The following is a 12469-nucleotide window of genomic DNA, read 5'->3' as shown; positions in this document are numbered from 1 at the left end:
GATGGTGCGGGCGGGCGCGGGGCCGGGGGAGGGGCCGGGCAGGGCGGCGGGGCTCCGGGCGCCCCTCACGGAGCCGCTGTGCCCTCGCAGGTGCTGCCGGGCGTGGACTCCGCCGCCAGGCAGCTGTGCTTCGAGTGGGGGCCCGCGGAGATGCTCGTGTGCGAGACGCTCTTCGGGGGCAGAGGTGGGTGCGGCCGCGCGGCCGTTAGGCAGCCGTTGGGCGGCCGTTGGGCGGCCGTTGGCGGGCTCCGCCGCCGCTCACTGCGGCCGGGGCTCTCCGCGGCGCCGGGCTCCGACGCGGTTCCTTGCAGGAGCTGGCGAGGGGCGGCCGAGCTCTTCCTGCGTCTTCGTCGTCCGCAAGGACCAAGACATATACGTCCAGACCTTGCGCAAGCTCTTCAACGAGTCGCACGGGATCTTCATCGGCCTCCAGAGGAGCGAGGAAGAATTTGCTGGGAAATCGAGGAAAACGCAGTGAGTGGACTGTGGCTGCAAAGTTCTGGAAACAGAAGTTGTCGTTGCTCTTTCATTTGCCTCCAGTGAGGCAGACAGCGACTGTAAACCAGCAGCTCTGTACTTGGAGCTACGGTTAATCAGCAATAGTGCAGTATAAATGACTATTCAGGGGTGATTTTTTAAAGCAAGGCCTGAGCAATCCCTTCACCTGTGTATAGTGTGTATCTAACCAGTGTGTTCAGCCTCGCTGACTTCCGCTAGATTTACCGTAGGAGGACTCTGTTAATGCAAAAACACTAGCAAGACTAGCAGACGACAGCCATAGACCTAAAACTCTTCCTAAGCATAGTCTTTTTGTGCTTGGCAGATTGGTTCAAGTGAGTAAAAACTACCGCTCAGTCATAAGGGCTTGTATGGAGGACATGCACCAAGCAGCTGGTAAGTCTGCTTATATGTTTTCCTACTGCAATAAAAAGACATGCTATTTGTGATTATAAAAATAACATTGCAACCGTAATTTGTTACTACTGTAAAATAGTGTGCATGGGTTTCAGTAACTGTCAAGACTCCATTTCCATCCCTGGGATTTCCAAGTTGGTTTATAAATCTGGTCTGAGATTTTTTTGCACTACATTTTAACTGATTTGGGAGATTTGCTTTCTTTTCATTTCTGTGGTTGCAGTTTTATGGGAAACAGGCCAAATTAGCAGCTTGCTGCCAAAAAAGTGAGATATTTTATTCTTTCGTTCCATCCTTATCCTGTAAACATACCAGATTTGTAAAAAATAAAAAAAAAAGGTTAGCTTTGTCATGTATATACTAATTTAAATGTACAATTGGTGAGCGATCAGGACTGTTTACCAGTAAAGAGTTATGAAAGAAGGGTAAGTATGTTGAGTTTTGACCTTCTTTGTTTTTCCCTTTCCCTCAGTTTCAGCTCGGGACCCTGCCCTGCAGAGCCAGTATAGTACTCAGGTAATCTGCAGTCATGTCCACATAGTCACAACTGAACATGAACCATTGGCTTGCAAGTTGGTCAAGGCCAACACTGTGGCAGTAATGTGTTTTAGTTGTAACTCTGGCTTAGTATATTGAATACAGTGCCTGATCAAGAATAAATGTGTATAAACAGTTAGCGCTTGTATTTCTAAAACAGTAAAAAGGTGTCCCACATCTGGAAACACTGCCATTTCTTAAATGTGTGTTCAGTTTTGCAGGTGTGATGTTTTCTTGCCATCTAAAAAACCCAACTGCAGGCCAGTACTCACCTGGCTGAGACTTCACTTCTCAGATGCTCAAGTTCCTATCAACTACGTTTGAACTTTGTAGCAAGCTCTAGAAGTTACAGTGAACTTTCAGATGCTAGGACAATGTTATCGGAAGAACAGTGTTCACAGAAAGATTGTCCTATGTGGCAGCACTGATATTCCTTAATTGGTCTTTCGGACTCAAATGCAAAGGCAAATTATTTTTATAAAACAAAACAAAAAAAAATGCTGATTGTAATGTTAAATCTTAGGAGCAAAAAGAACTTGAAAATAACAGTTCCTGTACTGCTTTCACCCCCCACTAATGACACATTATTTTGAATAAACAGGCAGCTCTAATATTTTCTAAGGTGAATGTATATGGAGAAATTGTGGCCTGCTTCTGTCTTTTAATTTAGATCTCAAAAATGTCAGTAGGGTGTTTCATCTATAAGAATCAAGCTTAACAGAGCAATAGCTATGGGCAGTGGATGTCTTTGTGCAGTTAAAAACCCCATTATTTTAATAGTTACTGAGTCTGAAACGTGTCCCTGCTTTTTTCAGGTTTCTATTCTTTCTGCAATGGAGCTGATCTGGAATTTGTGTGAGATTTTGTTTGTTGAAGCAGCTGTAGGTGAGCAGTGAACTATCCTGATGTTAAAATCGAAGGGCTTTTTATTTGCATATTCATTTGTTTAAAAAGTATATAGCATCCATTGTGTCATATCTTAATAACGTTTTAGAAATATTATTGACAAGTATCAATAAGCCATTTAATACCTCTTCTGCTTTGGCAAGTTGTCTTCTATGTCTTGAATCATGTTAAACTGTTAGATTTGCTTTCTCACTTACACACAATACACTCTGAATTGGCTTTTTCGCAGAAAGATAATGGAGTATAGTGATATCAGCGTTTGTTCTGAGTTTATTTGATTTTCAAGTATAAAAACATTTTTAAGTATAAACTGTTTAAGTTGATGCCAAGTAATATTTACACATACTCTAGTCCAGCTCTTTTACCTTTAGGATGCTGTCTTTGAATTCAGTTTGCTTATGCCAGCATTCTAAAGGAGGAAATGATCAGAGTTGGCAAAAAAATATGCTATTTGCTCGGTCCCAGAATTCAGAATAGAAGTTCACAAATATAGATTATTAATTTGAAGAAAAGTTAGTTACCTAGCGCCAGATTACCTAGTTCCTCATATCCAGTTGATAGAGGATGGTGAATGAAATCAGGAAAAACATTGCATGTGTCTTTTGGCATTGCAAGATCTATTATCTGAGTCACTTACCTGTTACGTGCTAAAGTTGGATTTTCTTAGGTAAGTGTCCTTCTGCATCATGGAGGAAGCGACTATAGACTGAGTCTTCATCTTCTGTTTAAATTTTGCCACATGTAATTTTGTCAGCCATCTCGTGCTTCCATGGCCTGGCTACTTAAGGATCTCTGTCCCTTTGTAACATGAGTAAGGCAGTTAAGAAATCTGATTAGTAAGCCTCATCTAATGGTTGTCAAACCGTTAAGGTTGGAATTGTATAAAATAACAAGCAATATAATTGGGAAGTAACAGAATAATATCTTCTCTGCATAAAGCTGGTCCCCTCCTGCTTCGCCTCCTTGACTGGGTTCGACTTCATGTCTGTGATGTGGATAACATGGTCCGCGAGGTTCTGAGCAGTGAAAATCCATCAAAACATGAGCTCTTTTGGAATGTGGTGAGTATCGTCATCTATAAGCTTCATATAAGAAGAGAATTCACCTTTTTCTTCTTTGCCTTCCTCTTCCCCACTTGTCAGTGACCCCACATCTCAAACTAATACATAGGATACTGTTTTAAGATGAAACCATTGTGAAGATGATACTGCCCCTTGTTTCTAACATGATCGTTTCATTACAGATCCACAGAGGCCAAGACTTGTGTATTTCAATTAACAGAGCCTAAAATTTAAGCATTTTAACTCCACTTTACTTGACTAAACTACATGTTAAAATTCCCCTGTGATGTTCCACCTGGGTATTTTGTAGCTTGCACAGTGCAGTGCTCACACGCAGGTGGTTTTTGCAGGTGGATGTCTTTGTGCTGCAAGGCCGAATGGATGAAGCACGGCACTTACTCTCTAAGGAAGCCAGTGCCAATCCCACATCAGTGAACATGTGCAGAATCTTGGATGACTTGATGAAGAAGATGCCTGTGCCCAGTGTATGTACAAAGCAGCTTTTCATGCAGTTCTGTTGGGATGACACTTAGACTAATCTGTATATCTCCACAATGGCTCCTATAATATCACAGAGTGTTGACCATTAAAGTATCTCAAGAATTATCCCTTTCAGTAGTAATAATTGCATTCTTGAATTGCCCGGAAGACCCAAATACACAGGAAAGAATTGTTAGGTGAAAAAACAACATAGCCAGAAAGATCATTTTTGCAGCAGCATACATTGTCCATTCATCTGAAACAATTCCCACTGAAAACTTCACAGTACTGCAGGGAATATTCTTTGAAGACTTTACCAACGGAGCTTCTCTGTTGCAGTGATCTCCTTGAGGAGGAGAAAATGCAGCTGCATCATTGTAGTTGTTTTTGTGGGTTCTTGTGCAGTCTGTCACTTAGCCTTATTTAGATGGGTAAAGGGAAACATTTCAAATGCAACTGGAGAACAATGTGAAAAATTCTGGTGGCAGCTCTGTGTTTAGCTTTTTAGCATGAAATAACTGTGCAAGTTGAGCCCAAGTGCAACTTGATTTGACATTTCCTTTATCTTATGTGCATACATCTTGTGTTCAGCTTGGCAACACCCAGACATTGACTGAGATGGAGCTGAAACGGCAGCACTGGCACGAAGAGTGTCAGCGGTATCTACAGGATGGAACTTTTGCTTCTAATTCGCACATGGAATCCCTCTGCAAGGTGCGTTTTGGATGACAGGGAAAGAGACTCTGGATGAGTATTGAGTATCCTTTTGTACTTCAGGAGCCCTGTGTAGCTGTAAGTTTGATATGCTAGACAATCTGTTCATTAAATCAGAAGACTTCAGGCCAAGGCTTTTGTACTGTGTTCTTGGCTTTTCCATAGACTTTGCAAGCTTGGGCAGATTATTTGCTCTTCCTGTCCCAAACTGTAATGCTGGTTAGGGAATTGAGCTCTGAGATATTCTGTCCTTTGCTGTTTAATTTTGATTTCATTATGAACTTTACAAAATGAGAGTAGCGTTCTAGAAAAGTTAAGATGCAACTACTTACTGTATTTGCATCTTAATTGCTGTAATTGCAGAGTTACTCTCATATTTTTTCTCCCATTAGATCCTGCTGGGTGATGAGAATACCATACTGGAGAAAAAGGAACTCATGACTACCTGGTACCACTTTCTGGTTACCCGACTCCTGTACTCCCATCCCACTGTTAAGCCAATGGAACTGCGTTTCTATGCACAGGCATGAAATAGAACTGCTTTTATATCCTCCACAGTTTAATGCACAAGGGCTACTGTATTTAAAACCAGCTTTGGGAGGACTGACATCTTACAGTAACTATATACCCAAGAGATTTTTTTCTAGAATTTGGAAGTGGCCTGGGAGACTGATACTGTGGGTAAATTGTTGAGGACTGAGTCTCTTGAGTATCTAATGTTACCAGCCTTGTTTCTGCAAATTGTTTTCCCAGCTTCTTTATTCCTATATTCCAATACTGTATATTTTCTGTTAATATGCTTCTATCTTCAAGACATATTCTTTACCACAAAATAATCTAAATGAGGCTATTACATCCAAACAAATGTCTTCCTTTATATTGTCTAACACTTGCTTCATTTATCTTATCTTGTTTTCTTATTCCACAGTCTAGTATGGACCTGTTCCTAGGTGGAGAAAGCAGTCCTGAGCCTCTAGACACCATTTTAATGGCAGCCTTTGAATTTGAGATGCATCAAGTGATCAAGGAATGCAGGTTGAGTTTTAAGGTTTTTTGTCTCCCTAGTTTTATGGTATTTCTTCTCTGTGACTTCAGTCCAGAAGTCACTGGGATCCCAGTGTATTTAGGATAAAGAGTATGATTACAGACTGCTGAATTATCCTTTTAAAGAACTCAATAAGAACATGTGAAGCATGCAACAATTAAAATTATTCCATTAGGTCTGGGACATTGCAGCCAGACTTTATACAATAATACAGCTTCTGTGACAGTAAAAACAACTATGGAAAACCTGACATATTTCTTGGAAGTTGTAGGCTTAGCTTTTTCTTTCTTTTCCTTACTTCAAATTTAGCATTGCCCTGAGCAACTGGTGGTTTGTGGCTCATCTGACTGACCTACTGGATCACTGTAAACTTCTGCAGTCTCACAATCTCTAGTAAGTGTTTATTTGCACTCATCATTCAGATGCACAGAAACAAGGATAACCAAAACAGCACGTGGATTTTGGTTGTAAAAAAGGGCATGTTGGGCATTTACAGAAGATGGAAAATAAAGCTGCTGCACGTGCTCAAGAAGTTACAGGCAGCCCAGATGCTCTGAGGAGCAGAAGCAGTTGCTAACCTGATGAATTTGACATGCTATTTCAACAGTGCCTCAGTGCAAAGTTACTTTTTTTTTTAATATATAATTTTAGCTGGAATATAATCAAAGGCCTAAATGTTTGTGATTATGGGTATGGTGAGAAACTTACCTAAAAACAATTTTCATACTCTTTAATTTCAATTTAAGCAATTGAATGCTGTTACCTGAAGTCCCTTGAAGTTTAAGTTGCTTAAAGCAGTCACTGCTTCTTGTAAATTCTATTTGCTAAGTGCTGCAAATAATTGGCAGGCCTTCCCAAGGAGAAAGCTGCCCTAGGCCTGAAGTATGAAGCTTATTAAGATAGCCTATGAGAAAATATGGTATATAGATGAAAAGTATTTTTGAAATAATTCAGCAGCTGCAAATAATATTTTTTTTTCCAGTTTTGGTTCAAATATGCGTGAATTCCTTCTACTAGAGTATGCCTCCGGACTCTTCTCCCACCACAGGTAGCAACTCTTCTCTACTCAAGGCTAGACTAACATCAAGATAGCCAAAGCAGATAACTTCATGTTAATTAAGTAAAAAGGCAAAACTTAGTTAAGTGGCTGTTAGGATTTCAGCAAAGGTATTTGTAAGGGATTGTACAACAGTACCACTTTTTCCTTCCTGCAATAAAGACAAAAATTATCTACAAAAACACATCAAGCATATTGACTAGGATAGAATTGTTCCTTCCTTTGTGGCTTTTCCACAACAGAGCCAATAGCACAAAAGCACTTGTGAGATCCAGGTATTCCAGAGCTGTTAAAAATAGGCAACTGATGCTTCATTACAAACCAAAAGCCATTTTAGATCTGAATGTTAAGTTAATTAGAGCTAACTCTTATTAATCCAGATTCAGGTTTTCCTTGCGACTTTAATGTTGTACTTACCTAAGACTTGCATGATTGGAATGCTTGACTTTCCTTCTCTTCTCTTTCTCAGCCTGTGGCAGCTGGGGGTAGATTACTTTGACCACTGTCCAGAATATGGCAGGGTTTATTTGGAGCTGCATATTGAGCGGATACCCCTTAACACAGAACAAAAGGCCCTCAAAGTGCTGAGGATCTGTGAGCAGAGACAGATGAATGAACAAGGTGATTGTTTCTTGAATCTCTGAAACTCTTTGTTTATAGTGATATAATTGAAACTACTGAAACTGATTCTTTCTATTTCTCTTCTCCTGTACCTTTTGCCTAAGTTCGTAGCATCTGTAAAATCATGGCCATGAAAGCACTGCGGAACAATCGCTTGGGCTCTGCCCTGTCTTGGAGCATAAGAGCCAAGGATGCAGCTTTTGCTACACTAATATCAGACAGGTGAGTCTGAGTCAAGTTCCTAAATGATGCTGCTACAGCAGGATTGTAGGAATGAGGAGAAGGTGGCCATCCTGAAAAGGTCCTGCAGGCAGATTGAGACTATCTTTCCTTCAGGCCAAGCATGTGCTTCTGGAGTGGAAAATAACATTGTTTGGTACTTCCATCTGCAATATCTTAACTATTTCTTTTCTACCCCTTTTTACTCTGTCAGATGCAGAGATGAAACAAGTTGACTTTATCTAACAATCCAGTCCTCTTAAGCCTTGCTTTGATAAACATTTCTTTTGGCAATAGCTCTACCTTATGCACTACCCTTTCACTTGCTCCAGTACAGCCATGTGATGGACTGCACTGTGAACTAGGGAACTAACTTGAGTGAAAGGTAATCCCTTTCTGTGATTTACTCAGTAAATCATTTTTAACCAATCCAGTTCACCATACAATCTCCAGTTCACCATACAATCTCCAAACAGGTCAGTGGTTTAAGCCAGCATTTTTGGGAAAAAAAAAAAAAAAAAAGTATTAAACTACAATTATAATGTGTGTAGCAAAGAGTAAAGTTTCATTGAGTCTCTGGTTTTGAATAAACTTGTCACAATATTTGACCTTGAAGGGATGGGAAGGTTGTTCTCAAATAGAAGAAGAGGCTAATGCTTAGCTTAAACCTAGATAAAAAGATATGGTGTTTTCCAGACTCTCTTTAGGTTTTTTAATTTCTAACAAACTCAGGTCTTGTATTTTTTGCTAATTGAAAATAGGCTAGTATCAATCTGTTTGCATAGTTAGAGTATAATTTTGAAATTACCCTCTTGATAGAAGGCCAGGTAATACACAATATTCAATAGTGAAAAGGGAGTAATGGCATTGCTGTTTTGTTTTGTTTTTTCTCTGAGGAAGTAAGAGCCATTATGTTTCCTTCAACAGAAGGTGAAAGAAAACCATAACAGGAAGCAGAGACTGAAAAAGCAGCATAATGAAGGCTCAAAGGCTCTGACAGGACAGAGCCAAAAGCCTTTTAAGGCTTTATTTGTTCCTGCTGCTTATCAACTCTTTTGCGCAGCAGAGAAACAGAGCTTCTGTTATGATGTGGGAGTGTTATTTGTGCATCCCCCAGCCTCAGCTTCCTGTGCTCTTTCCTTCACCTTTTCCTTTAAGGAAAAAATCTCAACTACCACAAAATCTAGAGGAGTAATTAAATTACTTGCTAGAAGCATGTTACGCCAGCTCATTGGCCACCCCCAGGAAACGTTTTGATGTCTTCTGAAGCCCTCAGAGGTGGCTGACTAAAATGGAACTGAAGTTTCCTGAGGAGGGATTGGGAGATAAAAAATGAATGTGGAAGATACTCTCCCCTCTAAGCTTTGATTGTGTTTTACTTTCTCCTTAGATTCCTCAAGGATTATTGTGAAAAGGGATGCTTCTCTGACTTAGACCTCATTGATAATTTGGGACCATCCATGCTTCTCAGTGACCGCCTGACATTTCTTGGTGAGAATTTACTGTTTTTCATTCCGTTATGTTATTTAGAACATTGCTAACTCTAAACAATTATTTGCACTTGTCTCTTTTTCCATCTGGCTACATCCTGTGTACAGGTGATGAGGGGAAAGCAAATAACTGAAAGTGAGCTGGGATGCAGCCTGTTTGCTATCCAGACTGCATTTGCAATTGCACTCACAGTAGGCATCTGTGCTTCTTTGAACAAGACGATTCTGAATTCTGACATTCATGTGCTTCCTCTTTCTTAGTCTTTGTCTAGTTTGTATCACTGCCTAGTGACACTTTCTTTGAAAAATTTAGTGAACACAACTTGGAAGACTTCTGGGGGGGGGTCATCCTTAGGTAGACTACTAATTTATTTTGACAATTTGGTAAATTTAGTAGCTTCATAAAGCTCTCTGAAATGTCTCTACGGTTATTCTAGGTTCAGCGTGCCAATTTCCAGCCTGCTCAAACTAAAGATCTATTTTACCCTCTCACTATAGCAATTGTGCTATACAACATCTAGTTTCCTTTACATACCACAGCTTCCTTCTCCTGGCTGGCACAAGTGTAGGCTGTGGTAACTTGCCCATCTGTCTGCAACTACTCTGTAGCCTTTGATGATTAATGGACTAAGACAGGAAACAGAGCTGAAGCGCACCTTTCCCTGGAGCCATGGCAGTTAGCAAGCCCAAATACTTGGCCCCAAATCTAATGAGAATATAGAATAGCTCTTGGCAATTGGACTGAGTCTCTTCTGGTTTACAGCAGCTTCACAGTGAAGGTAATCCTGAAGTCTATGTTCCCATCTGGTCCAGGCTTGCAAAAGTGGAACTGTATTTCCTTCATTTAAACCTTATCCTAAATTAAGCTTAGAATAACTGTAACTTTTGGAAATTGATATTCCCTCATAACTCGGTATGTGCAATGCCACCCAGGACCTCTTGCATGAGCCCCACAGAGTTGTAGTTTAATTGTGAAACTATGATTATTTACAAGTGACCTTTCTTCTTGGTTTTTAAAATAATTCCTGGAAGACCTGAAAATACTTCTGCTCATTTTTTTCTTTGGAAGTTTTAGAAACATCAGGTATGCTTTTGCTGGACACCTTGCAGATGTCTCTGTCTTGAGCTCAAGCATTAATCAAAGGGGAATCTGAATCGGAATTGTTACTTCCAGCTATGTTGACAGTTCAGTGGATATAAACAAAACCACAGACTAAAAAAACCACTTTCATCCTCAGCCAGTTCTCATGGACTGCGTATTGATCTCATTGATTCATAGTGAAAGCAGAATTTTCCATATTAGCAAAGATCTCAGCTTTCACATAAACAATCAGGAAGACTATGAAGCCTTTCAGGCCTTATGATATTCTGACGTATCGAAAAGAGCATTCTTCCTCTCTCCTCTCCCCTCCCATTTCTGTTTTTTTTGCAGACACCAGCAGTCTCTCTAAGTCACTCATGCGGTTGCTCACCCTGGAAACACTCAGCACCACACTGAGAAACTGGAGACAGTATCAGTTAGCTGACAGGCTGCTTCAAGCAGTAAACCTTACCAAGAACAATAGCAGGCTTTCTGCTGCCTTTTCAGCCAGCCTCTCTTTTAACCTTTTTTTAACCTTTCTTGATGCACAATATTCTGTCTTTCCCATTCAACCAGGCTCAGCTGCTTTGAAGGTTCATTTCAGTTGAGGGTAATTCTACTAAAGATTTCATGATAGTGAACTGAGCTCAAAACATCCTGTAACCTAGGCTTGTACTGTTCTGATAGACTCTAATGCCTTCTACCCTTCACCAACACCCGTGGCACAGGGAAGTACCGTGAATTCCACCGGCTGTATGGTGAGAAGAGGTTCTCTGAAGCTGCCAAGCTGCTTCTGATGTTGATGACTGCCCATATTGCTCCTTGCTCCTTCTGGATGACCCTGCTGACAGATGCCCTTCCCCTGCTGGAGCAGAAAGAGGTAAGCATGCTGGTCAAATGTGACAAAGACCACCTCACCCTTTCTTTTTTTCCCAAGGTACCTCAGAGTGGTGACCCCTTTCTTCCCCCATAAGCAAGTGAATTGTTAATGAGAGTTCAGGAATTGCACAGTTCTCCAAATGTCCTATCAGTGGGAGCACAAAGGATCTCATGTACTATCATGAGATACCAATTTGAATCTGGGATGGGATAATCAACTATTAATTGAGTGCCCCCCTTTCAGAAAATAGCAGTAGAATACAGGTATGCTGATGATTTAAGCATGCTACCTCCGGTTCCTTCTGGTAGTTAGCTTGGAGATTGTTCTAGTGTGCTGCCTTCTGCTAAGCTGAATTTTTCTTTTAAGATCCATCAAGAAAATAGCAAGTTAGTAATTATAAACCCATGACTGGATAAGGCCCAGAGAAACCTGCTCTGACCTCATAGTTGACTCCGCTTTGTACAGGAGCTTGGACCTCCTGAGGTCCCTTTCAACCTAAATTATCTTATGATCTTACTATCAGAATGGATCTGTGGCAGTGTAAAAGCATTCTCCTACTCTCAGCTGATATCTTCTCAGACCACGTGATGACCTTAAACTCAATCATTTCAGTAACTATTCTAATTTCCACAGGTTATATTTTCAGCAGAGCAGACTTATGAATTGATGCGATGTCTGGAAGACTTGACAGCAGGGAAGTCAGATAAGCAGAAATTCCAGGTACTACCTCTTTCAAGGGCAACTAGATAGTGAATTAGAGGGGCTCTCTAGGGATCAGAGAAAGCAAGCCTGAACTTTCTATTCCTGCACCACGGCAGAAAAAATAGAGAGCATGAGGTACTGAGGCTGTTACTTTTAAAGTTTGGCCAAATGAGGCATCATCATAAGGTACTTAAGCATACACAAAAGCAGTACAAGAGTACTTCTACTCTGCCCTGTTCTGCTCTTTGCATTGTACTGAGGCTTTTCCAAGATAAGTAATTGCGTAATTACATGAGCAATGAAAAGGTGAGATGCTGCCACCTAACAGCTCCAGCTATGAAATGTTCCAGGCACAGAACAAACAGGGAGCTATTTGCTACACGTGCAAAGCTCTGCAGCTGCTAGAAAAATAAAAAGGTTTGGTCGATCTGTCTTGTGTTGATTAAAGCATAGGCAACACGTTACCCTCTTCAGGAGGTCCCAGGGAGAAACAGAACTTATTGGGTCATTACTGTGTTTAATAGTCTACCTCAAACTCTACTTACTTTTAGGATGATGATGTTGAGACTATGAAAGTGGAAATGCTGAGACTTGCTCTTGCACGAAATCTTGCACGAGTCATCGTCAAAGAAGGCACATTGGAAGGATCTTGAAGAGAGCAGTATGTTATTTTACTCTTCCTCTGTGATTCACTGTACATAAACCTGACCACTTTTCTAAGAATAAATGTCTTGTTTTGCATATTCCGTGGTGATTTTTCG

At 40.7% G+C, this 12469-nt stretch overlaps 1 protein-coding gene across 1 annotated transcript; it reads left to right on the top strand.

Annotated features, from left to right (window-relative positions):
- The first annotated feature begins 95 nt into the window (after positions 1-95).
- On the top strand, positions 96-12449 carry NUP85 (nucleoporin 85). Its single transcript, XM_085304543.1, has 18 exons — positions 96-184; positions 312-474; positions 824-894; positions 1388-1431; positions 2268-2337; positions 3298-3419; positions 3770-3904; positions 4491-4613; positions 5006-5137; positions 5542-5648; positions 5968-6051; positions 6641-6706; positions 7185-7336; positions 7441-7558; positions 8946-9046; positions 10855-11006; positions 11640-11726; positions 12260-12449. The coding sequence occupies exons 1-18, from the start codon at positions 151-153 to the stop codon at positions 12359-12361; spliced, it is 1863 nt and encodes a 620-aa protein (XP_085160669.1). The 5' UTR covers positions 96-150; the 3' UTR covers positions 12362-12449.
- Positions 12450-12469: the final 20 nt, after the last annotated feature.

Source organism: Rhea americana, unplaced genomic scaffold, assembly GCF_003343005.1.
Source record: "Rhea americana isolate MKP2758 unplaced genomic scaffold, rheAme1 scaffold_21, whole genome shotgun sequence".
Lineage (NCBI taxonomy): Eukaryota > Metazoa > Chordata > Aves > Rheiformes > Rheidae > Rhea > Rhea americana.
This window is presented reverse-complemented; position numbering and strand designations above follow the sequence as displayed.

Bases quoted from the DNA above. Each gene is read 5' to 3' on its own strand.
- NUP85 (XM_085304543.1), top strand. From the start codon at position 151: ATGCTCGTGTGCGAGACGCTCTTCGGGGGCAGAG. The intron at 6,052-6,640 runs GTAAGTGTTTAT...TTTTTTTTCCAG, and splicing joins CTGCAGTCTCACAATCTCTA to TTTTGGTTCAAATATGCGTG. The intron at 6,707-7,184 runs GTAGCAACTCTT...TCTCTTTCTCAG, and splicing joins GGACTCTTCTCCCACCACAG to CCTGTGGCAGCTGGGGGTAG.